Source organism: Pleurodeles waltl, chromosome 6 (assembly GCF_031143425.1).
Source record: "Pleurodeles waltl isolate 20211129_DDA chromosome 6, aPleWal1.hap1.20221129, whole genome shotgun sequence".
In the NCBI taxonomy this organism is placed as follows: Eukaryota; Metazoa; Chordata; class Amphibia; order Caudata; family Salamandridae; genus Pleurodeles; species Pleurodeles waltl.
The window spans coordinates 1,437,746,248-1,437,773,689 of NC_090445.1; the positions used below are offsets into that span (position 1 = coordinate 1,437,746,248).

At 44.8% G+C, this 27,442-nt stretch overlaps 1 protein-coding gene across 1 annotated transcript in view; it reads right to left on the reverse strand.

Annotated features, from left to right (window-relative positions):
* The window catches only part of LOC138300931 (inhibitor of nuclear factor kappa-B kinase subunit alpha-like), a 417,875-nt gene that overhangs the window by 142,880 nt on the left and 247,553 nt on the right, over positions 1-27,442 (reverse strand). The window contains exons 17-18 of the mRNA XM_069240833.1: positions 26,812-26,908; positions 23,246-23,393 (exon numbers count right to left, since the gene is read on the reverse strand). Coding sequence (XP_069096934.1) covers positions 23,246-23,393; positions 26,812-26,908 — 245 coding nt within the window. The remainder of the gene's footprint in view (positions 1-23,245; positions 23,394-26,811; positions 26,909-27,442) is intronic.

Here is a 27,442-nt window from a genome sequence, read left to right on the forward strand (position 1 = left end):
ATGAGGGGAAAGAAGGATGCGTTCATACTTAGGTAAGCGCGTTCACTTACAAATGGTTATACCGGAGTTTAGAAACCCAGGTATTGACTCAGGGTCATAATAGTCAGACTAGTGCATAATGAAAATATTTCTAGCTATCGAGTTAAGAACTTTCAATTCTATTAAGGACACGGAGGTGAGCATTACGCTTCTCTTTCCATGCTTTATTTTCTCAGAAGCCAATCAAACAAGAGATTTAAAAACACAACTTTTCCCATTAGGGGAAATATAGTCACATGACCAACCGTAAAGATACTCCTCTGTAAAACCCTGTGACATCATACCACTTCCTCCACCTTTGCAGAGATAGACATAATAAACGCATTCCAATAAACGTGAGTTCACCATTTAAACGTATAACTCTGTCCTACAAAAAACAACTTCAAAATATCTGGAACTAGAGGCACTCGAGAACGTCCTGCCTGCGATCTTGATCAATATCCCTCTGCTCTTGACTAGAAACTCAGAGACTGGTCTAAAAGGCTTCTGCAATGCAATGAGCAATTGCCCTTGTGGGTCCATGTGAAATTCACTAGTCGCGTCTTCATAAGCCCTGAGACAATGTACCACACATTGCTTATAATCATTAGGAAAAGCTGGGTAAGAAACTAACCTAATGTTAGTCTTGGTCTGTCTGGAAACTAAGAAGGATACACCTTCTGGACAAAACTGACGACCCTTGAGGTCCAAGGCTCGGACATCTGAAACTCTTTTCCAAGAAATCAAACACAACAACATAGGTAATTTTGCCGACAACTGCTTTCACAACAAATATCTGTTATCCGGCCAAGATTTACAAAACCGTAGCACTATGGTGATGTCTCACACGAGTATTTCGGTTGAAGGGGATTGAAAAACACCTCAACTTACATACCAAAGGTCCTCCCCAATTGGTTTACTTACCATTGACAGGGACATGGTCCGCTGAGATCTGTAGTTGTTAACTGACCTATAAGCCAGTCCTGATTCAGCCAATGAAGACAGAAAATTAACTACGGAACACCTATCTGCCTGAGAGGGATCCAAACTCCTTTCACTACACCATGTCGAAGCATATCGTTTATGGGTATTACTGGACCAGGCCTGATCAATGTATTATTGGACCAGACCTGATCAATGTAGGCAAAAGCCTGAGCCAAAACCCCTGGCAATTTCCATCTATTCCTGAAATCCTCCAGGCCACTAATTTGAGCTGGTTCGATGATATCAGAGGATGTGGAAGGCCTTTCGGCTCCAGTAGAAGATTCTGGAGATGAGGGCTCAGAAGAGGAATGTTGCACGACATTTCCAGAACCAAGGGAAACCACAGTTGTGCTCTTCACAACAGTGTTACTAGGACCAACCCGGCCTTCTGACGATTTACCAGAGAAAGAACCCTGGGGATCATACTGAATGGAGGGAAAGAGTAACCCTTGTGGATGGACCAATCCTGCAAGAACGCATCCATCGCCAGAGCCTTCGGATCGAGAGGCCAACTGAAGAAGGTAGGAATTTGTCAATTGTTCCTGGAGGCAAACAGGTCCACTGAACAAGGACCCCAAATGCGATTGAGTTATTAAAAGATCTGTGGGTGTAACCTCCAATCGCTGAAGTCTCTGAGGTGACAAGAATACCAGTCCGCCACTGAGTTCTTCGCACCTGGAATATACTCCACAATGACCAAAATCCGGTGTTGCAGACAATGCCAAAAATTCTTGGCAATCTCTGCTAACATCCGAGACCTCGTGCCCCCAGCCTGTTGACATAGCGTACTGCTGAAACGTTGTCCATCCTCAGCAGAATGCAACAATCTGACTTGGAAGGGGAAAGGCTCTTGATCACAAAAGATCCCGCCAACAACTCCAGACAGTTTATGTGGAGATGAAGCTCGTTCTCCATCCAATTACCCCCGTGGAGAGGGACCCGCACCTGGCGCCCCAACCCCACCTGCTGAGATCCGATTCCAAATGACATCCGGAGCAGTGCCACAAATCGCCGTGCCAAATCCTGCCTTGCCATTCCAGGCTTCCATGTGAGTCAACCACCAACTCAACTCCAACTTAGCCTCTGACTGAGCTGAATCTGATCTGAATACGACAACCCCTTCCGCAGGTGTTGAATCTTAAGATGTTGAAGTACCTTGTAAAGGTCCCGGGAATATCGCCCGAATAGACGAGGCTAGGAGACCCACAATCCGTGCTACGGACCTCAACGATATTATCTGGTCTCGCAAGGCAGACCTCAATTCCTTCTTGATGTTCTGAATTTTCTGAGAGGGGAGAATTAACTGGGATAACACTGAATCTATCTGAAATCCCAAAAATTCCATCTGTTGGGGAGGGATCAGGCAAGATTTTTGCTGGTTGATGACAAATCCAAGCTCCTGTAATAACTGGATTATCCGGGAAAGGTGCAGAATCACAGTCTGGGGATCTTGGGCCATCAGGAGTAAATCATCGAGGTAGACGATTAGTCTGACGTTCCTGGCATGGACAGCTTCTGCCACCGGTCTCATTAACTTGGTGAAATACCATGGAGCTGATGAGAGACCGAATGGCAGAGCCTTGTACTTGTAACCTTGCCCCCACCAAAAGAATTGAAGAAAATGCCTGTGAGGAGCGAAGAACTGAGAGGTAAGCGTCCTTCAGATCCAATCTGACCATCCAGTTACCCTCTTGATGAAGATCTCGTAGGACATGAATACCCTCCATCTTGAAATGCATGTATATTATTGTCCATGAATTGAATTTTTGTTAGATTGAGCATAAAGCTGGAACCCACGCCTCTTTTGCTGACCAAGAAAACATTGCTGATGAAACCTCCGGGTGAGGAGACAAAAGGTATTTGCAGTCTTTGCACAGCAGGGAAAGTATTTCCTCTGCTACAAGCTCTTGATCTTGTAGGGAAAAAGACATCTGTAGAGGGGGCGAATTTTGAACTAGAGAGCTGTAAAATTCCAGTTTGTATCCCTGAAATGACTCTAAGACCCATGCGTCCTGAGTGAGGAGTGCCCAACTGTGTAAAAATAACTGAATTCTCCCCCCCCCCCCTCAAATCACCTCTGAATAAGGTAGAATTCTCACCTGAATGTCCTGTGTCTTGGGAACCACTGTGGTAACCTCTGCCCCTACGGAAACACTAATGACCTCCTCAGGTCTGGAGGGGTAGAAGGTCTGGTCAGGGGTAGAAGGTCTGGTCAGGGGATTGGTCTTGCCAGCCTCCACATGACCTGTTGAAGGCTTCACGCTGGGAGCCCTGGTAAAATCCACTGCCTGACGAGCGGGCTCTATATCATCCAGCCCTTCCAAAAAGGGTGTTACGTAAGATTTTTTTCAAAGACAGGTATGCCTTGTCCAACGTATTATACGTTGCTGTAAACTTTGCCAGATCTTTGACAAAAGGACCCCCAAAAAGTAAGCCCTGTGCAATCGGACCGGCCTCAGAGGCTGCCAGGTCATTCAACTTAGGGTCAATACGCATGCGGATCGACCTCCTCCTTTCCATGGACATGGCCACATGGACATTACCCAGTTGGCAAACGGAGTGTTGCACCCATCCTATCAATATGTCCTGGTCAACCGGAACACCAGACTCCTTAGAATGGAATCCCAATTCCAGGATTTTAGTAAGGGGCCCTGAAATATCCAGTAGTTTATCCTGGCAGGAACGCCAGGCTCTGTCCAGTCCTTTCTTGGGGTCTCGACCATTTTTCATGAAGTTTACCATAGATGGATCCACTTCAGGCGTATTGTCACCTTACCATCTGGATCTGGTCTGGGACATTGATTTTAGCCTCGTTCTGGCCTCCTTGTCAAAACCTTGTCTAAGGTGTGACTGAACATAGTCTGCTACTTTTGGCAGAGGAGTCCAGTTGGTGGATAGGGGATGGACAATCTCTGTTGGATCAAAGGTAAGTACCTTTGGGGGGTTAGAGACCGGCTCCAAACTGTGATCATGATGCCTTTTTCTGCTGGGCCCTGGGACGTCGTCCTGATCACTGTCCGAAGAGCCCTTGGATGAATCCGAACCAATAAGGTTCCACAGCTTTAAGGGATCATCAGAAGAGGAGGCATGCGGTTGAGGATGGCTATATCCATGTTCGTCTAGGACTGTCGTAGACAGTTGTTCAAAGGCCTCGGGTGGCATTGCTTTGCTTTGGCTTTACTCTTGGTTTTTTCCTCTGTTTGCTCAGATGGTTTAGGTGCTGGGTCACCAGAGGCAGGAAGTGGGGGAGCCAGCCCTGATGATGAGCAAAACTCTTGAGGTGGGAGGTCACGGGACCGAGGGCCTTGGCTAATGCCTTATTATCTGATAATCGCACATTATTATCTAGTGCTTCCAGCAGGTTTTCTTCAAAAGAGAAGGAAAATTCTTGGTAATCCCCTCTGTCCTCTTCATAGGGATCATGATGGGATATGATAGCGCAGGCAAAATGACAAACAATAAATATAATTTTCCAGTCATAGTCAGGAGGAGTGCAACCCCAGCAGGTGCAGAAATTATGTTTAGAGAGCGGAGGGAGGCGCCTGAAGCACTTTAGGCCTGTGCTGAATTTCACGACCCTGGGCACTCTCTGATGCAACATGACGTGGGAAGCACTATGATGCACATGGAGGAAGGATAACTGATACTTTGTTGAGTCAAACTATAAAGAGAGTGGTGAAGCGCACCGTCCGATGCTGTACCCATGCCTCCTCTGCCGCGATTACAGGTGCGTGCCAATACACGCATGCACATCCGTTTTAAAACTAGAACGAGGAGACGCTCCCTCTCCTGCTCCACTAATTTCTGGGACTGCGAGAAGAACTCGCGTTCCGCTTTCAGTTACCAAGAAAATAACGCGTAACACACTGAACACCTTGTAATTAAATCGTAAAGTCAACGAGCACTTAACTGGCTGCGGAGCAGCAAAGAAAGAGGAAGTGGTATGATGTTGCAGGGTTTTATAGAGTAGTATCTCTATGGTTGGTCATGTGACTACATTTACTTTATGGGAAATATAGTGTTTTTAAATTTCTTATTTGACTGGCAGCTGAGAAAATAAAGCATGGAAAGAGATGCATAATCAGAACCTCTGGTCCAGACAGAGAATTGTATGTGTGCTAATTTCACATTCAGAAAACTGAGCGGTTGCGCTAAACGTGGGGAAGATGTAGTAAGCATGCGCTTCACTAAAGCAAGCGCACTATGAGAAGAAGATGAACAACACCAGATAGTAACACACAATACATGCACTAACCCTTTGGCACTAGAGTCATGCTAATGTTTTTTCACCTCGCGGTTGCGCCCGCCAGCAAAAAGGTGCACTAAATATGTGTTTTATTATCTAAACTAGTGAATTATGGTAAAGAGGCGAACAGCACCGGTTACTAATATACGATGCTTGCATGAACTCATTGCCACAATAGTTATGTTAAAATTTTCTTTTCACATTGCTTTTTTCACCTCGCTTGTTTGATTTAATTTGCAAACACAAGATCGACATTATTAGCTATGGGAAATGAGCTGTGTTGTTTAATGCGCAGGTTTACTGTGATTGAAACAGGTCTCTGAGGCACGTCCTAGTCCCTATGAATCACAATTGGTCACAACATTCACCCATGGTTTCAAAAGCACAAAGTTAGTTGGTTTAATGCACAGCGATCACCACAGGAGACAATTTGTTCATCTCATTTTGTTCACCACATGACAGGATCGATATTCATCCACCACTTGCATGAAGACAGGGTCGCATGACACTGACAGTGCTTACATTTGAATTACATGTTTTGGGGACTGTATCTATCCTTACTGATTACTTCTATTTTTTACACAACAGGATTATATATCCCCGGGGGAAGGGCAGCGGCCCAAAATTAATCAAGATCATTAAGATGAAGCAGATAACCAAGATCTACGATGATATTTTTGTATGGAGATTTCATCTTTGTGATCACATGTAGAACTACAATAAATGGTTGGAAAACAAGTAATATATGGTATGAAGTACTGATGATCTGTAAAGGAGGATAAATATTTTAAAACCCATCAATGGTGTCAGAGTACACAGAAGGGACGCTAACCTGGCACAGGAGTCAGTGCTTCAGTCATCCTGTAGGTCAACCATATTGTCTTACTAAGATCCTTAGCTCCTCCCACCCCACTCCCTGTTGCATAAAGGGCTTTTCCACACGGTCTTGAAAGTAGAAATGGCTTCCTGGATCAGTCAGTATGGAATGTGGAGGCAGAGGGGTGGTGGTGATAAAGGAGGTGTGGAAGGTAGTGGTGGAAATAAAGAGGACTGATAGAATATGTCTGACCTTCTTAAGGTTTGGTTGTGGTAGAGGAGGAGATGAATGTGGTTATTCCTTGAAAGCGAGGCGCTGATTCTTTGGGATGTTGTTGAGTCCTGGAGCCTGGAGGCTCAGTGAAAATTTTGCCAATGTCTGGGTAAATTAACAGTTTTGTCTGTTTCTCATCCAGGATATTAGCAAGTTTCCCCAGTAAAGACATCTCTGATCTTTCGATGCCGATAGGGGATGTGGCTTTGGTGCAGTGAGTCCTCTCTGTGCCTGGGCAGCTTGTTGATGATGCAGCATTATGAGGGCCACTGCCCATAATCTTGCTTGACATCGGTCTGGCACCTAAAAGAACATTCCTCAAAGGCTTAGCTTCTTGAGCTTTGGCTCAGGGTCCAATCCTCAACACTAATGTGAGAGCTATATCCTGCCTTGAAAAGTGTGTGCTTCAAGACTGACCTGAAGAGTTGCAGTGTCGACTTCATCTTGGGGCCTAAAGCTGCTGCAGTGATTGTTCAGGGAGTTGACCTATCTCTCTGATTCGGAAGGCTCAGAGAAGTAGGCCTCCATCTCTTCAAGTTCTTCTAGTTCTTGGCCAATAGGGATGACAGAAGGGTCAGCGTCTTCCTCTTCAGCTTCATGGATATCTTTGGCTCAGAAAATGTCGGCCATGCATTAAGTCTCCTTGCACTACGTGCTGTAGGGTGCCCACCATCTATTACTCATATGTCTGAGAGTTTTTTGCATGCTGACTCTTTGTGCTTTGGGGATAGGCAGAGATTACAGACGTTGAGGCGATAAGACCAGGCGTAATTCATATTGTACCTTGGAAAAAATGGAAAGGAGTTTGCTACATGGATACGTCCTTGGTGCATGCTCAAGAGTAGCCTTGAGAGGCTTTAAGAGGAAACATTTAGTTGATGTTGCAGAATGTTTGAATAGATTCTGAAAAACTCAAGAAAAAAAATATCAAATGAACCAAACCGAGGTATCGTGGCACATTTTAACACTTTGGAGCAGTGTCTTAAACGCCAAAGCTTAATGGTGAAAGAAAACAATCTGAGCTGCAGCCACAGCGATCTGATGTTTTCTGGAACAAGGGAGGAGTCACAAAAGGTCCTCCTTGAAGAAAAACAAGATGCCAACATCCAGGATCAACACTAGGTGATTTAGGGTAAGTATGCACAGCATGGGCAGCCACAGACAAACATGTTACGAATGGTCGCCACTGTGTTTATATATAATTAGGCCAGTTTTAATGGGAACAGCGTTTATTTCTTTTGCTAATACCTTTGCTGCTGTTGGACGAATCTTCATGAAACATTTCAACAAAGAAAAAAAACATCCAAATCAGTTCGGTCCTGCAGAGGTTTGTGGCAATATATCCAATGGAGCCAAGAAAAAGGTGGAAGGGGATCTCCCTAAACAATGATTTCCATTGTTATCTCCCATAGGAAATATTGGGAAACAATACAGAAAACAATTTGGTAGAAAGTTTGAACATTACTCAGAAAGCAGGCTTTCTGTAACTGGATGTAAATCCTTCAGTCGTGTGAGAAATTTGTGTTTCAGGAGATGTGGGAGGGGGTTGACAATATAAAACACTGGTTGGTGGCATCATACTAACTTTAGGAATTGTCTGGGCTAAGGTAATTTTATCCAAATAATGTTGATCCTCTTCTGGGATTTGATTAATCATGTTTGAGAGAAAAGTTTTTTTTCATGATTTTCACATAGAGGTTATGGAAGGCGCTCTGAAAGCTAAAATTAGAGCACATTTTCTATAAATTCATATTGTTCTCAACCATGTGAGAATAAAGTGTGACATTCTGAGTAAATCATGTACTACCAACATGAGCCTGTTATTTGATTTCAAATAACTAGGACATCTAAGGACCAGTTTACCTCACTACAAATAAATTCCCTATCTTTCAATATCAAGTCATTGCCCACCTCCTTGGGTTTGCTGTCCAACAACCCAGCATTTAAAATTATACAAGAGAACAGAGAGGAAATGGTTGTATTCAATCAATTTAAAAAAGCTTGTGTTCAAAGTCTAACAATCATGCTTCAACAGTTGCCAGCTGATGTAATTTAAAACATTTCTTTATTAGCTGGTTCTTCATAAAAAATAACAGCCAAAACAACCATGTTTCACTCATACAAGAGCTTCCTTGTAGCTGTAGTACACAAAATTACATAATATTAAGACCTCTAATTAGAAGATTTAACTCCCTCATACACTGTAGGAAGTTGGCTCTATATATACTATTTCAAAGTAAGAAATAGTGTGCACAGAGTCCAAGGGTTCCCCTTAGAGGTAAGATAGTGGCAAAAGTAGATAATTCTAATGCTCTATTTTGTGGTAGTGTGGTCGAGCAGTAGGCTTATCATAGGGTAGTGTTAAGCATTTGTTGTACACACAGGCAATAAATGAGGAACACACACTTAAAGACAAATTCCAGGCCAATAGGTTTTTATATAGAAAAATATAGTTTCTTAGTTCATTTTAAGAACCACAGGTTCAAGATTTACAAACAATACTTTAAATGAAAGGTATTTCACTCAGGTATTCTAGGAACTTTGAATTTTCACAATAGAATGTACAGTTTTGACAAAAATGGCAATAAGCTATTTTTAAAGTGGACACAGTGCAAAAATCCACAGTTCCTGAGGGAGGTAAGTAAATGTTAAGTTCAATTGTAAGTAAAACACTTGCAGGGTTCAAAGTTGGGTCCAAGGTAGCCCACCGTTGGGGGTTCAAGGCAACCCCAAAGTTAACACACCAGCAGCTCAGGGCCGGTCAGGTGCAGAGGTCAAAGTGGTGCCCAAAACACATAGGCTTCAATGGAAATAGGGGTGCCCCAGTTCCAGTCTGCCAGCAGGAAAGTACCTGCGACTTCGGAGGGCAGACCAGGGGGGTTTTGTAGGGCACTGGGGGGGACACACGCAGGCACAGAAAGTACACCCTCAGCGGCACAGGGGCGGCCGGGTGCAGAGTGCAAACAGGTGTCAGGTTTTCAATAGGAATCAATGGGGAGACCCAGGGGTCTGTTCAACGATGCAGGCAGGCACAGGTGGAGCTCCTCGGGGTAGTCACCACCTGGATTAGGCAGAGGGTCACTCCTGCACTGGAGTTCGGTTCCTTCAGGTCCTGGGGGCTGCGGGTGCAGTGTGGTTTCCAGGCGTCGGGTTCCTTGAAGCAGGCAGTCGCGTCAGGGGGAGCCTCTGGATTTCCTCTGCAGGCGTCGCTTTGGGGGCTCAGGGGGGTCAACTCTGGCTACTCACGGGCTTGCAGTCGCCGGGGAGTCCTTCCTGTAGTGGTAGTTTTCTGCAGGTCGAGTCAGGGGCGTCGGGTGCAGAGTGGAAAGTCTCACGCTTCCGGCGGGAAAAGTGTGGTCTTTAAAAGTTGCTTCTTTGTTTCAAAAAGTTGCAGTTTCTTGAACAGGGCCGCTGTTCTCTGGAGCTTCTTGGTCCTTTAGATGCAGGGTAGTCCTCTGAGGCTTCAGAGGTCGCTGGACCCTGCTGGATCCGTCGCTGTTGCAGTTTTCTTCAAAGTAGGGAGACAGGCCGGTGGGGCTGGGGCCAAATCAGTTGTCGTCTCCGTCTTCACTGCAGGGCTTCAGGTCAGCAGTCCTTCTTCTTCTTTAGGTAGCAGGAATCTATCTTCCTTGGTTCTGGGAGCCCCTAAATACTCAATTTAGAGGTGTGTTTAGGTCTGGGAGGGCAGTAACCAATGGCTTCTGGCCCTGAGGGTGGCTTCACCCTCTTTATGCCTCCTCCCTGTGGGGAGGAGGGCACATCCCTAATCCTATTGGGGGAATCCTCCATCTGCAAGATGGAGGATTTCTAAAAGTAAGAGTCACCTCAGCTCAGGACACCTTAGGGGATGTCCTGACTGGGGAGTGACTCCTCCTTGTTTTTCTCATTATCTCCTCCAGCCTTGCCGCCAAAAGTTGCCGAAAAGGAGGAGTCACTCAGTCCTGTGACTCGAAAAGACTTCTTCGAAGAAAAACAACTTGTAACATTCCGAGCCCAACACTAGATGGAAGGACCTGTGCATAGCAGGTGTATCTGCAGCTACACATGCCATCGAACAGATATATACACACACATACACTAGAGAGTTTCCAGAGAGAAAAAAAACAGCACTTGCGGCAAGGTAATAGTGAAAAAGATTTCATCAAAATTAAGACTGCAGTTGATAAAGTATCAACCAGAAAGAGTGTTAACTTGAGGTAAGTAACTTGTTCTACAAACAGACTTTCAGCTGCAGAGTTCTCACCCTTTGCATAGATACCAAACCAGTGCCTATTAGGAGGTGGATGGACTTTAACAAAAAAAAAAAAATACTGCAGGACCAAGCAGGCAAAATGCCCCTCTCAGCAAATCTGACTTTCCAGTAAATAGTGCTTTGTCAATGTATGGAAGTACAGCCACGTAGGCGCCCGGCAAATGTCCAGGACAAGGGACTCCATGTGGCAACCTAGTAGTAGCAGCTTTGGCCCTGATAGAATGAGCATGTATTCCTTCCAGAGGATGCTTTTTAGCCAAAGAGGAGCAGGTCTTAATGATGAGCACAATTCAGTAGGACTTGGTTATCTTCTACATAGCGTAGCCTTTTTTTGCTCCAGAGAACCCCACAAAGAGTTAATTTTCCTCCCAGGGTTCTTTGGAATGATTGATGTAAAATCTCAATGCTCTCAAGGGGCAAGTCTCTTTTCTCCTCCTTATCGGGATGAGACAGACACAGCCAGGTGATGTCCTGGCCGGCATTGAATGACTTCACTTTAGGGAAGAAAGATGCCCGTGTCTGCAAAATCAGCTTGTCTAGGAAGAAGATGGTGTACCGTGGGTTTATAAAGACACTTTGAAGCTCACTCACATGCTGTGTCGATGTTATGGCGACGAGGAACACTGTCTTGAGGGTGAAAAGCCGCAAGGAGGAGCTGCAAAGCAGCTCAAAGGAAATGTACATGAGAAACCTAAGGACCAAGTTAAGGTCCCACTGTGGTATGACAAAGGGAGTAGGAGTTTCAATGTAGTCTGGAGGTGGTTGACAACTGCCTGGAGTAAACACTCCTTCAACAATCAGTCATTGAGATAGAGGAAGACTGGCACCCCTGACTTCTAAAGGCATGCTGCCACCACTACCATCGCTTTCGTGAACACCCAAGGGGCACTGGTGAGACCAAAGGGGAGCATAATGAACTAAAAAATGTTCATCGCAAACAGCACTTGTCGCTGATGGGCCTGCAGGACGGGTATATGGAAATAGGCTGGGCAGTCCATTGACCTTGACCACAGGGAAAGTGGGAACCACAGCCTCCATAGCAAAACTGTTGGGCACCTTAGAGAGGCTGGACTGGCTGGCAGTATCGGTGCCTCAGCTGAAACAACAAATTCAGTTAGGCTCATGTGGTTGGCCAGGTGGGGCAGACACCCACATGGAGCATGGTGTGGCCCTGCTCTCCTTTAAACACTCAAGAGTAGAGTCTGCCTTGTTCTCAAATAGGACAGTCCAATCGAATGGCATGTTCATGAGGAACAGAACACTGTCTGAAAAAACGGTGGACCACAGCCAAGCGTGGCAATGAATAAAGACAGTGGTGAAAATGGCATGCCCTGTGGACACGAATTGTGAATTTTGCCATGCCATGTCAGTCCTGTATTACCTGAGAAAGGATACATCGAAGATCCTGTGGGACCCCTGCGAGGACTTGAACCACTGAATCCCAAAGGTTGTGGTAACAGAACCCCAGCTGACATTTTCTAATCAAAGCACCCGCTGGTGGACGAGAAGACTCATTTCCCAAACCTTAAGAGAGCCTTAAGGAGCAGGTGTGCATAGCTTGAAGGGTGTGAACATGAAGAATTTCAAGACCAGGTTAAGGTTCTACAGCAGCATCACAAATCGTCTGGAAGGTAACAAATTTGTCCCAACTTTAAAGGAACACATAACAACTAGTGACTTAAACAAGGACTGTTAATCCTGTAAACATAAGACCAAAAGGGCAGAAAGGAAAAACTGTGCCCAAAGTTTGTCTCTGCTGGTAATAGAAGTACTCAAATAGAAGATCTGAATGTTTGGCTTGAAGAGTTGGTGGCTCAGGAATCAAAAGAAAGCAACAAATTTGCCCCAGTGCCCAGACTGGATGGACTGCGTGAAAGGGTGTCTGGCAGCAAGGAGAACATCCACCACCTCATTTGGCAACTCTAATGCATTACATTGCTCCACCAATGAGGTGTAAGGTATGGAGATTTGGATGCAGGACCCTGCCCTGCTGCTGAAACATGAGTATCTCTTGAAGCAAAGCATGATCGATCAGAGGGCAAATGCTCAGGTTCAGAAGCTCTGGGTGCCACACTCTCCTGGCCCAGTCCAGGGCAAATAAGATGACTTGGGCCCAGTTGTTTCTTAGCCCAAGGCAGAAGAGGTATTGATGGGAAGGAGTTCATAAGTCTGTTGCTTTATTTCAGTCAGAACAAGTCTCCTAATGAGTCTTTTGAAGGAAAAGCCAGCATGCAAAATTGCTGACACAGTGGGTTTCCAACAGAGGTGAATAGATCTAGCTATGACTCCCCCTACAGAGAAAACCTGCACCACCTTGAGCTGGTTACACCATTAGTGACCTACTACAAGAGGGCTTTCCAGTTCATCCAATCTGGCATTCAGAAGACTTTGCTATGTGGTTGGCAACTAGAAAAAGTTCTGTTGTTCCAGCCAAATCTCCTACCACAGTCGCAAGTACCCACTCTGACCTGTTTGCGGTAGTACGACATGGAAGTAGTGTTTTAAGTAGGAATGTGCACCAATCTACATTTAATGGAAAGCAGGAAGACTTTGTGGGCCAAGTGGATTGCCCGAAGCTTCAGCAGGTTAATAAGCAGCAGCCTTTCCACCAGAGACCAGAGGCCACTGATCTCCACCTAGCCTGGGTGACCACCCCTCCCCAACCCAGCAGCGATGCATCTGCCACAACTGCGAGCTCTAGGTGGGTAAGGGAGAGCAGCCTGTCGTGGTTCCGCTCAGAATCTCACAGCAACCACTGCAGATCCTGAGCAGTCTGCCTTGAAACCTGAAGAGAGTGGAGAGGCAACCCTGATGCAGACCCCACTAGGATTTGACGTTTCATTGCAGGGTTCGCTTGTGCCACCCAGCGTTGAAGATGCGGAAGGTGAATGACGCCAGACTGCAAGTTCCAGGACTGATCCCCAAACATCAGAATCATACCCTGAATATCCTGGACATGCTGTGGAAGAAGCTTCTTGACCACTACTGTGACCAGAAATGCCCAAATAGCTGGAAGCCTCAGGAGAGACTTCGGCTCATTGATGGTGAAACCAAGTGATGTCAGGGAGGGCTGTGACAAAGGCCATCACTTTTGTGAACATGTGAGAGGTGAAGGTAAGACAGAAGGGGAACATTTGAAAATGACCCTGGCCTACATTGATCTGGCGGTAACGCCTGGGGAAGGCAGGATGAATATAAGGAAATACACTTTCCGGAAGTCAAGGGACACCATCCAGTTTCTAGGGTCTCGGGCAGGTATGATCTGAGCTAGAATAGACATTTTGAAATCGGTCCCTCTGCATAAAGCATTTAACAGGTGAAGGGCGAGGATAGGCGTAATCCCCTCTCCTTTCTCTGGGTGAGGTCGTACCATGAATAATATACTTGCTTTACTCAAAGTCCAGTACCTGTTCGATGACACTCCTACAGAGTGAAAGATTACCTCCTGCATCAGGAAGGCCAAGTGCTCTTCCAAAATTTGTTCTGGTGCAGGAGGAAGATGCGACAGGGAAGAAATGAAGAGCAGTGTAGGGCAGGGAATAAATTAAAAGTAAAGTATAGCCCTTTAAATGATCTTTATGATCCTTTTGTGTGACATATTAGATCTCCAGCCCGTATGAAATGCCATTTACTGCCTCAAACTGGTCTGACATAAGCTGTTGAGGACATACTGAAGTGTCTTGACAGACACTGTAGGGAGGGAGGAGGAAATTGTGACTGCTGACCGGGCTGCCCTTGAAGTGTCTGCCAGTCTCACATCCACAGCTCCAAATGGACTGGACTATATGCTACTTTACTGGTTAGAAAGGCTGGCAATGCCTGTAGGCTAGCCCCCTGGAAGAGCCTATGAATTTCCTAAATGTATGGGGGAACTGTTTCACTAATTTCTGTAACCCCAAACAATGTGCAGTGGGCTTGGCTATCCTTAAACCTCTCTAGTGCAGAGTCTAACACCCAAAGAATCTGGACCAATTGAAGAGCATATTGATTAGGGATGCTAGCACATTGCCAGAATGCCTGGTCCACCCCACATATGCTTGCCTTCTAAGCATGACACTGATGCCAAAAGCCCTGCCAAGGTGATCTGTAGTATCCAAGCCCGTATGGATTAGGTACTTCAATGCAGCCTGTCCACCATGTGTTGTCAGAGTAAGAGAACCTATTCAGTCCACCAGGGCTGCTGGCAATAACGTGCTGGCAGTGTCACACCAAGCATGCATATGCCTGCTCAGTAATGAAACTACGTTTATGGACCCAAGTGCCAGGCTTGCAGAAGAAAACATTCTTCTACCATATGCATCAGTCATTTTGCATTCGCTATCTGGTGGGGTTGTCTGAAAGAAATTGGGACAGACCTTGCTACTTGAGGCCTGCACAATGGTGCTCTCATAGGTAGTTGGCTTACTTAGGAAGACTGGATCATCAGGAGCAGTCTTTCTTGCAGGCTACTAGCTGGCTGACTGGCAAACAAGTTTGGATTAAATAGCCAAGAAGTTATCAGTAAGGGCATCATTACATGGTAGGAACAGAACAGACAAAGTTGGCCCTAGTTGGATAATTTCTATAAGAATGTTTGTTTTTGTCTCAAATCTAGCATCTCAGCTGCCCTCTGACCACTGCTGCAAATGAGGCACCTTATTCAGTTGGTGGTCCATGTTAACCTTTGTTTCTGGGAAGGAGTCTGTGATGCTACGTGGAGCTGACCATCATTTGACCATCAACTCCATCTTGTTTGAGTGACTCCATTTTGTGTCCTGCTGCAGTTGCAAGGCAGCACAGGTGTTTTTCTTCACATAAGTTGTTTTTTCTCTTCATAAGTACAGAACAGGAAGGTTTCTGGAACACAATATGTGGAATGAGCATTTGATAAGGTTCACAAGGCTGAGGTTGTTTTGCCAAAAAGAAAGTACGGCTCTGCCGTGGAACAAACATGGGAGTCTGGCCAGCTTCTGAGAGTGTTTCCAACGCAGACGAGTACAGCCAGCTTTAAATATATAAGAGACGGGAGGCGGTTTCTAGAATTCTCTCGCGTTGGCCAGGGGTCATTTAATGGTCCCGATCAAGACTCCTGTCTGACTGATCTGAGGGCTCCCCAGTTGTGCTGGCCAGGATGTTGACTACTCAATCAGTGATGCATATTAAATCTTGATTATTTGGCCCATGTACACATGCTCTGTTGATGTATTGCACATTTCTTTGCAAGGTTTGATCACCCTATTTATGCACTTATACGTGTATTTATATACACAGGTTTTGTTGCACTTGAGTTATACTCTTATTCTCATATATTTGTGTCTTTTATTTGATGTTTAAGTGCCTTAATAAATACATTATCCAGACTAAGAGTGCTGAATACCTTTGGCATCGCGTCTTATTATTTCAAGAGTAAAGCAATACTACCATTTTATAAACTTGACTGTAGTGTATCATCAGTACTGTGAGGGAGGAGTTACCCCATCACCCTGCTCATCAGTGTCCTGTGGGTTCCCATGTGTGTCTTGTACACAGTAAGAGTCAAAGTAAAAAAGAGAATGGAACCTCAGGCTACATAACAACCAGCAGTGCTTTTGTTATCTTGTAACGTGATATCGGGTTGAGGTTGGTTCGAGGTCTGAAATGGGTTTTGGCACAGAGTCTTCTATGGGCACAGGTGGAGTTAGTAAAAGTGGTGGTGCAACAAGAGAAAACATGGATCTTGTGTGAGATGTGGAAGTCTGTACTGCAGTCAGTACGGACTTGGTAACTAATCATAAGAGGACAGACACGGTCTTAAAAGAATCCTCAGGTGGTAATGCAACTGGTAGTCCCTACAACTCCATATGTCATATCAGAGGGAGTTGGAATCTCAATCAATACATGCAGTACAACCTCCTTGAATATCATAATCTGTTGGAGGGTTGACGATGGGACCAGAGAAATGACTGTGTGTCGGAACAAGCTGAGGAAATCAGTTTTGAAACTGGAGGACTTAAAGAAAAGATTATGTTACTTATACTGTTAGCATCCGTTCGTGGCATACAGTGCTGTAGATTCACATGCTCTGCATACTTCTGCGATCTAGTGTTGGGTCCAGATGTGTACAAGTTATTTTTTTCAAAGAAGCTATTAGAGTCACAAGGTAAAGTGGCCCTTCCTCTCGGTGATAGTGCGCATGAGCATTGACTCCATTGTTAGATTTTTTTCACGCAGTCGGGTGAGAATAGGGTGTGAATAGATTGTTGGATAGAGAGGTCCATGGATATGAACTGTAATATAACACTGCAATAGCCACGGGTGTCTGGAGAGGAGGGCGGGTGCATGTGAATCTACAGCACTACATTCCACAAACAGATGCTTACAGAGTAAGTAACATAATCTGTTCTATGGCATGTATGTCTGTAGACACAAATACTCTGCATAGACTGTAAAGCAGTGCCCTCCAAAAGCGATGGCGAACCCGTGGGTGTTGTAGTTGTTTGAAAAAAAGAGTATGAAGCACAGCTTGTCCAACAGTTGCTTGTTTGTCTTGCTAATACATAAACGCAATGGTGTTTAGACTAAATGTGTGCAGATTTGACCATGTGGCTGCTTTGCAAATGTTAGCTATTGGTATATTACCTAAGAAAGCTGTAGATGCACCTATATTATGAGTTGAGTGTGCTCTAGGTGCTATGGGTAGAACTCTTTAAGCATTAGCATAGCAAGTTTGAATACATTTAATTACCCATCTTGATGTACCTACTTTAGATATATAGCCTTCACTGTGTGTGAAGGTGAGAAAGCAATATAGTTGTTCAATTTTAAGAAAATCTTTATTTCTATCAATTTATTACATTAATGCTCTTTTAACATCTAAAGTATGTAAAGGTCTTTCTACAACTGAATCAGGTTGTGTAAAGAAAACCGGTAATTCAACTGATTGACTGAGGTGGAATGTGGAAAAAAAACTTGGAAAGAAATTTTGGGTTGGTATGAAGGACTACCCTATCTTTATGTATTTGGAAAAAAGGTTCCTCCATGGTTAATACCTGAAGCTCACTCACACGTCTTAGTGAAGTAAATGCTACTTTCCAAGATAGAAATAAGAGTGGACAGTTATGCAGAGGCTCAAATGGTGGTCCTGTAAGTCTAGTAGGTACAATTTTAAGGTTCCATATTGGTGCTGGAGATACCCTAGGTGGAATTACCCTTTTAAGACCTTCCATAAATGCCTTGATGACAGGTATTTTAAACAACGTTAAGTGTTGTCTGTTTTGTAAATACACTGCTACTGCTGCAAGGTGTATTAGTATTTAAGTGTGTGCTAACCCACAAGTTTGTAAATGGAATAATTAGCAAACAATATTTTGAATAGTTGCATTAAATGGTTCAATGTGTTTGTTTTGACAGTACAAAACAAACCTTTTCCATTTAGGAGCACAGCATGCACTAGTTGTGGGTTTGCGTGCTTCCGTAAGAATGATCATGCATTCTGGAGGTAATTGTAAATATCCAAACTCTATGACCTCAGGAGCCAAATTGCAAGATTGAGTTCTTTGGGATTTGGGTGTCTGATTTCTCCATGGTTCTGAGTGAGAAGGTCTGGGTGTAGGGGAAGCTATGCGTGTGGAACTACTTAGAGTTCGAGGGGTGTTGTGAACTATAGTTGACGTGCCGAAGTGGGAGCTACCAAAATGAGGGTGAGAGGGGTCTGCCTGAGCTTCCTCACCACAAATAGAAGAAGGAGGAGAGGTGGAAAAGCATAGGTGTTAGACCTGACGGCCTTAGGGTGGTCATCTCCCAACTTTTTGCCTGCCTCTCTTCACTTTTCTAACGCTGTTTCTGCTGGTTTTAGGACTCTGTGCACTTTACCACTGGTAACCAGTGCTAACGTGCATATTCTCTCTCCTTTAAACATGGTAACAGTGGTTCATCTCCTACTGGCATATTTGATTTACTTACAAGTCCCTAGTAAAGTGCACTACATGTGCCCAGGGCCTGTAAATTAAATGCTACTAGTGGGCCTGCAGCACTGATTATGCCACCCACATAAGTAGTCCCTTAACCATGTCTCAGGCCTGCCATTGCAAGGCCTGTGTGTGCAGTTTCATTACCACTTCAACTTGGCATCTAAAAGTACTTGCCAAGCCTTAAACTACCCTTTTTCTACATATAAGTCACCCCTAAGGTAGGCCCCAGGGTGCTATGTAGGAAAAAGGCAGGACATGAACATATGCTTTTGTATATGTCCTGGTGGTGAAAAACTCTGAAATTCATTTTTCACTACTGTGAAGTCTGGTCGAAGTGATCCGTCCTTTTTGGGAATAATGAAGTTTAGTGAATATACTCCTGTTCCTTTTTGATGAACGGCGCTCCTTTCTGAAGGAGAGCCTGTACGTTCTGATTTAACAGTTGACCATTTTTAACAGAGAGTTTGTGTTTTCTGGGTGGTATGTTGGAGGTGTGTTGATGAGCTCCAGGCAATAACCATGTTGGATAATATCCAACACCCACTGGTCTGTTATGTTTTGCCAGTTGGGAAAGAAATGTTGTAGACGTCCCCTGATAGGTGTTGTATGATCAGGGGGAATCAGAAGAAAGCCACTGCTGTGATTTGGAAGGGGTAGCATGTGTGGAGACACCTCCTCTTTGACCTATTGAACTGTTTCTCCTACATGTGCCTCTGTAAAACCATCTAGAAGGGGGTGCTGAAAGGTTTTGCCTAAAAGAGGTAGAGAAGTCTGATGTTGATTGTTTATTGCCCTGGCTTGAAGGTAGGCCTGCAAAAGGAACCCCGATTATTGGCAGTTTGAAAAGTCCCCATAACTTTAGTGGCTTGAGCATCGTTTTTCATTTTTTCAAGTGATTGGTCTACGTCTGGTTAAAAAAGTGTTCTTGATCGAAAGGGGTATTTAAGAGTGTTTGTTGCACCTCAGGTTTAAACCTGATATACGCACCCAGGCTTATCTGCGTAGTAGTACACTGGTGTTTATACCCCTTGCAGCTGTATCTGCTGCATCAAGAGCACATCTAATAGAATTAATTGAGATTAACTTGCTCTCCTGGACAAGTTGTTGTCCTTTTTTCCTAAACTCTTCTGGGAGATGTTGAATAAGGAATTCCATTTCATCTCACTGTGCTCTACTGTATCTTGCTAACAGTCATTGGGTGTTAGCAATTCTGCAGTGGTTGGCTGCTTGAACCCTCACCCTTTTACATGATGCATCAATCAGTTTTCAGCCTTTATATGGAGGAGAGTCATCTCTGGAAGTTTGAGAATTAGCTCATTTGCGAGCATTTGATACTACAAGGAAGTCTGGTTGAATTTGACCTCATATATAAGCAGGATCGGAAGGGGCTGCCTTATATATTTTTTTTTATCAACTATAGGTGTAATTATCCTAGCACAGACAGGGTCTTTGAAAATGTCACCTACATGCAGTGTCATACCCTTTAGCATGGAGTTTCAAATAAAAAATCATCCTCTGTAGGGTCCATGTGTAATGGGACCTGATGAAATGGAGCGATCCTAGCTACTAATTCATTAAAAGATGTGATATCATCTGGTGGAGACGGTTTAGCGGAGTATAGTTCTGGGTCTGTATCACCTGGTGGATCAATGTCATGTGTCCCAAGGGTCTAATGGTGGCTGTTGTACATCATCACCATCCCCCCTTGATCTTCTACATAGGATTGTGAAGATCCTTGCGGAGTTCCCCCCAAAATATCTTCTATATTTGATTGTAAGTGGTGTGGTGAAGAAGGTGGAGGAGAGGGTGGTAAAGGCAGAGGAATTGGACTGGTGGCCATGTCGTTTTTCTTGTTCTTAGGAGCTGTCAGTAAATCAATGGCTTCCCCGAATGAAGACTGACGTTTAAATTGGGATGGTGCCAGCTTCAATGATTTTGCAACGATCTGACCAGTATTAGGCTGAATATGTATTGTCTTTTGTTTCGGATCGAGTTTCTTCGCCATAGTCTGTAAAATAAGCTCTAGTGGCAAAAAAGTCAATTTGGATAGAGGTGTCGAAATTTTCAATGCTGAAGAGGGCTTGAGTTTTGGTGCCGGTGTGGTTGGAACCGAAGACATTGATAGTTGGTTTGATGCCAAAGTCTTTGGAGTCGGTACATGGGCGGGAGCTTTAGGCTTAGCCTTTGGTGCCGACCCAGAGGGCAGGGCATCCTTGGCAGTTGTTCGGTGCCTACCATGGCCTAACGGCCGTGGTGACGCTGCAGTCTTATGTTCGGTCGGTGCTGAATGTTTTTTGGTGGGTATGACAGGGGCCTTTTTTTACTCATTCCGTGCTGTGCCAATGTAATTTCCTGTGTGTGCACGCTGGTTTCAGCCTCAGGGTTCGATTCGGAGTCTGGAATGGAAACGGCCTCCTCCGCTGCCGTGGAACCCTCATGTGGCCCTTCATCTGGTTCGATGTCTTGAATATCCAAGATGTCCGATGTCTCTTACAACTCCTTGCAATGCATTTCTTTTCTACGCGCCCGATGATCACACAGCGTCTTCTTTGATCAAAACGATCAACAGGTCTCGCAGCTTTCCTCGTCATGGTCAGGAGATAGAAAAAGGTTGGAAACCGAGTGGTGGTGTGTGTGTGGATATTTGGTGTGGCACCTCGGAAAAAATTGAGAAGGTGTCCGTTCCATCAGCAGTACGGAATTGTGAAAATAAAATAAGCCTGACCGTGCGAGGTATAAAGGCCAGGAGCGAAACTCGTCAAACCGACCAAGTATGATTTTCTTCTTGTTTTCGATGTACGTGGATGGAACATGCATTAAAACAACACCTATGAGAATGGAAGTGTATGCTGGTCCAAAGGGAACCTGAAACGGTCTCGAACCAGAGCCCTGAAGAACATGTCCAATCCCGATGGCAGTAAGAAAACAATCCAACAATGGAGTCAATGCCCATTATCACCGAGAGGAGGGTACCTCCTGACTTTAATAGCTTCTTTGAAGGAAAACAACTTGTACACATTCAGACTCAATACTAGATGTCTGATGTATAAAGAGCATGTATATCTACAGCTGCACATGCCATTGACCACAATGTTTATCTTGACACCATGGCACCTTTTTTTTTTTTGTTTAGAACGACAGAGGTGGGATGGGGCAGAGTCTTACGTAGTCTTTTTTGTGTTTGTGTCAGGGCTCTGACTAACCTTAAGACTGAGCAAGAAAGTATTTGTTCAAGAGAAAGAAACCTAGAGAGGGAGCAATATCTGTGCTTCAATCACAACCTTTGTTTGTGTTCAGCGATGTAGCGTTTAACCTCCCGATCCCATATCGCCTTCGGGTGCATGAGGGCACACATGTCCCACAACTTAAGGAGTTGTGACAGGAGCTCAGGTACCAGGTCAGTGCCTGACAGTGACTTGCTGCTCTCTTGGGATGGTTTAAAACCTGTAGTTTTTGGAGGGGCTATAATTCCCTAGCACACTGTCTAACAGTTTTGTAAATCACTGGAGGAACAACAAAACTTGGTAGTGGAACTCCAGATGTGCATCAAAAGATATGGAAAGAAAGGAAATGCCAGCACGTTTGGGTGGTGCTTTTATGTGACTCCACTCCATCATTACCATGGTGATCATGGAATCATGGAGCCAGCATGCAGCGACACGACTCCACCTGTGGCTGCAGCGCAGCTGAAGTTCTCCAGATCTTGTCTGGCATGCTGGGACATTCAATCTGTGGTTAGAGATATCCATTAAAAAAAAAAGGAATCGGTAATACACATCTTAGCAAGGGAAGTTACAGCCCCCTTGTATGGCATGCCTATGGCACCTTACATACAATAGCCATAAAACATTTAGAGAATCAGTTTCCAAGCTAGCTACTAAATGACACAGTACCAACAGCTTAAGAAAAACGGACAAACAGGACACAGGAATATGTGATTTTATGTTGAATTTGCCTACAAAAATGAGGATTTTGCAGAAGGTATTTAGTTTGCCACCTTCACAATACTTTGCTTGCTGAAAATTGTATATAGCTACCATATGATTCTGTACCACAAGGAAAACCTCAATTACAGTCCTAGGCTTTCATTTACCACTTTTTTGTATTCTAGATATTATAGTCAATATTTAATTTAAACTAATAAGTAATTACTTCTAAAAACATTATGTAGCAAAAGAAAAGCATATTAACAAGCAGGAGTTGTCTCAAAGACAGGAAGTTGTTAAGTAATCCCAGAAATCTATGCTTGAACAATTTTCCAGGTGTGTAATTGGTGTTGCTGGCATGGAAGGCAATAATTCTGAAACAGATTTGTAGTCTGGATATTCCTTGAGTACAGAACCACAAACAGGGGTTCTGTGTCACAGAACTAAGAATTTGGAGTACGTTTCAGATATAGCTGGCTAACGCTTTTAAATCATTTAAAGCAAGTATCTTTCAAGATCATCTGGGGTGCATTTTGCAGGTCTTTCACTTGTCAATTTGTAGCTGGTATGGTGTATTTTTCATTGATAAATGTGTTTTTTTGTTGACAGACCACAGGTTCATTGTTGCTACTTGCCATATTAAGTGTTATTCTTAACTTGCTTTGAGACCAAAGAATGTTCCTGTTAAAATATTATTTGTGAGATCGATGTACTGCACTACATCTGCCCCAAAACTGATGATTGCTATGCTCCATTTAACATTTCAACATAATTGTATAACTGATTGTGAAAATCACTTACACAGGCAATTTTGAGCAAGTGCCAGATCTCTCGCTGCCTCTTGCCCTGCATCTGCATTAGAGAGCTGTCTGCTTCTTTAATATTATTTAGCGCCATCTCAATTCTGGGAAGCAAGTCGATGATCTTCTGCTTACACCCCAATAATTTGCTGCAAAGAAAATCCAAAATTAAAGCTTTTTAAAAGATAGGTTCAACAACCAGAGACCTCAAGCGGAAAGCTTTGTTTCAGTTACCCTGTCACTTTCACACCCAGTGATGCTAAGATGACATTGTTATAATAGTACAGTCTCGCAGACCCCAAAATCACAGACATAAATGTGAGATCTCAATAATACTGCTATCACAAATCGCAAACTCTTGTGCACAAAATCAGAGGCTGGGCAGCTGATAGTACTAGATCTCTAGTGGGCATTACTATACCCCAAAATGGCTCTATCACAGTAGATATGCATTATCTTATTGTCTGGACAAAACAGCTCTCACTGTGATATAGTGTAAGAAAGCACCATCTTTTTGGCATGGTTAAAGCCACTTTATGACTGATGTCAGTGTGTTTTTGACTGTGTTTTCTGGGATCCTACGAACCAGGACCCCAGTGACTGTGCTCTCTACCTCTAAATTTGGTTGCTGGGACTGCACACCCCTCATTTTGCATACTGGTGCCCCCATATAAATCCTAGTATACTGCACTCAAGAACCCAGGGCATTCGGGCACCAGGGGATCCTAAAAGGGTGGCAGCATGTACTATGCCACCCATGGGAGTCCATGTAAAATGTGTTTGCAGACCTGCCATTGCAGCCTGCATGAAAAGGTGCATGCACACTTTCACTTCAGGTCACTAAACCAGGTCACTGTAAGTCACACCTATGGTAGGCCCTCCTGGCCTAGAGGGCAGGGAGCACGTGCATGTGTGTGATGGCAACCATGCATGAGCAGTGGTGCCCCCAAGAACTCCAGCTCCATTTTCCTGGACTTTGTGAGTGTGGGGACATCATTTTATGTGTTTACTGGGCATAGGTCACTACCTATGTCCAGCTACATAATGGTAACTCTGAACCTGGGCATGTTTGGTATCAAACCTGTTGGAATTATACCCCAATACTGTTGCAAGTATTGGCTGTATGATTCCATGCACTCTGGGGGTTCCTTAGAGGACCCCCAGCATTGCTCGTACCAGCTTTCAGGGGGTTTCCATACAGCCCATGCTGCTGCCACCCCTCAGACAGGTTTCTGCCCTTCTGCTGCTTGACCAGCACAAGCTCAGGAAGGCAGAACAAAGGATTTCCTCTGGGAGGGGGTAACACCCTCTCCCTTTGGGAATAGGTGTTATATGACTTGGGAGGGGTAGCCTCCCCAAGCCACTGGTATGCTTTGACGGGCACATTTGGTGCCCTCCTTGCATAAAGCAGTCTGCACTGGTTCAGCGACCTCCTCCAGTCCCTGCTCTGGCACAAAACAGGACAAGGGAAACTGAAGTAGCCACTCCCCTGTCCATCACCACCCGAGGGGTGGTGCCCAGAGCTCCTCCAGAGGGTCACTTGATTCTGCCATCTTGAATCCAAGGAGGGCAGAGCCCACTGGGAGCATCTGAGTGGCCAGGTCAGGCAGGTGACGTCACAGCCCCCTCCTGATAGGTGGTCACCTGGCTAGGTGACCAATACCCCTTCCAGGGCTATTTAGGGTCTTCCTCTTGGGTGGGTCCTCAGATTCGATGTGCAAAATTCCAGCAGGACTCCTCTGTAACAGCAAGTGAACTCCACAGGAACCTACAATCTGCAGCCCCTGCGACAACTTTGCCCTGCAACATCGTTTCTCCGGCTCCTTCCAGCAACGGCAAATTTTCCCCAGATGTGCATCCTCTGAGGGCAGCAAGTCTTCAGTCTGCACCAAGAAGCAAGAAGGAATCCCCCTTGGAGTGAAGGAGTCACTCCCCTGCACCCGCCGGCACCAGCTTTAACGACGACCAGCCACGTGGATTCTCTCTCCTGCAACTCTGCATGGATCCTGCAACACAGGTGGTGCTGCTGAGTGGTCCCCTTGGTCCCCTCTACCAGCTGTCTGACTTTGGGGGTGGTGAGTCTTTGTCTCTCCTTGCAGGATGGTACTCCTGTGCACTGCGATTCTTGTAGCTAACAAGGCTTGTTGGCTCTTCTTCTGAGGGATCTTCAGGCTCTGTGCAGCCCCGGCCTCCAGCACTCTTCCTTGGAACGCGTGGTCTTCTGCCTGCTGCTCCAGTGAGGTGGGACTCCTTTCCAGATGTGCTGAGTGGCCCTCATTGCGACTCCTGTGCCTGCTGCCTGCGAGTTGCCTGCGGGGGCTCCATGCACGACTTCTTCCTCTCCTGACTGTTGGGGGAATGCCTGGGACTCCTCTCCTCGGGGTGAGTCCCCTTGGACCTTACTGGTCCCTGGCAGCTCTGCAAATCTTCTTCTGCGACTTTTGCCGTTGCCAAGGCTTTTTGGTGGTTTTTCCACACCACTGACGGACTGCAACTCTTCTTATGACGTGGGACATCGACTGCATCACTCCTGGAACTCTTCCCCTGCTCTTGTGCTGCATAGCCAACTCCTGGTCTTAACCGTCGACCTGGTCCTGCATCTCCAGAAGGGTGGGCAGTGGCTCCTGCCCCAACCGGACACTTCAACTGGAACTGGACTTGGTCCCCTTCATTTGCCGGTCCCTCTTCTGTCTGGATCCATCTTCTGTGTCTTGCTTGGGTCTTGCACAGTCCTTTCACAAAGTTTCTCTGTGGGTTTGGGAAAAAAACAGATACTTACCACTTCTATCCTGATCGCTGGGAGGCAGTCTGGGGTCCCCAGTTCCTCCAACTCCCCTCTACAGATTCCACTTACCTGGGTGGGGGTCCAGCATTCACATTACATTTTTTTATTATATGGATTGGGCTCCCCCTAGGGTCACTATTGTTTATTGCTATTGCACTGTTTTATATTGCTTTTTCTGCTTTTTCATGACAACTAAGGGGTATATAATTAGTGTGTTTACTCACCTGCTAACAGTATAGCCTATATATTATTTTGCTATTTGTGTCACTAAAATAAACTACCTTTATTTTTGTAACACTGTGTGGTTCTTTCATGTGTATTAGTGCTGGGTGATTATAAGTGGTATTGCATGAGCTTTGCATGTCTCCTAGATAAGCCTTGGCTGCTCATCCACAGCTACCTCTAGATAGCCTGGCTCCTAGACACGGCCTACACTTCACTAATAGGGGATACGTGGACCTGGTATAAGGTGATAATACCATGTGTATTCACCACACACCAAGCCAGCATCTTACATATAGGCACCAAAGACCTCCCGTCAGATGGAGAGCACAGATCTGTAGTGTTGAGTCCTTCTTTGCGAAATGCACTTTCCTTTTAATGCTGCCATTGGATCAACCAACAACTAAATGACAGTTACACGGTTTCTTTTCTAGATGTAATGTCCTTTTTTAATCAAGGAACCTACTTCTCAATAAATGGAGGGAATGGATTACAATAGCAATGTCACAGTCTATGAACACATGAAACCTAACACTTGCGCTTCAAATTATAATGTATACCTGAGATGGCCAAACAGCTCCTTGAGGACGCGATCCTGACTCTGTACAGTTTGTATGATGATCTTCACCATCTCTGTGCTGTCGCTGTAGCCATGCTCTGTAATCGCATTTACAATGTTGGTTACTCCATGCAGGGAGACAGAAAATATCTTGGCTCACACCAAGAAAGATATAAGCAGTCTGCTTCATACATACCATCTACCCTAATAATCCATTTTCTGTTTGAATGAAAGTCCCAGACCAGCTTTGAGCCTCATGCTTGTGTTGCTTCAGTGGTCAGTCTGAATATCAGGTGATGCACTCTACTATCTTGCTTATCTTCTGAATATCAAACTGCAATCAATACTTTAAACCCTCAGATAACACAATTTACCTGGAGGTTTTCTCTTTCTCTCAGGTCTGCGTAACTTGTACTATGAACTATACAGTGCAGGGTCCCTTACAAATGTTGTGGATTAGTTCTGGAACCACAAGTCAACAACAAAGTGCCTTCAGTGATTTGTCTAAACATTATGAGACCTGTGCATATATGAAGGATCTGACAACAAATTTAAACTGGTACATTTCTCACTCTTTTAAATTGATTTTACAGACCAAAACAAACCAATTTACAAGCCTCAATTTCTATTTT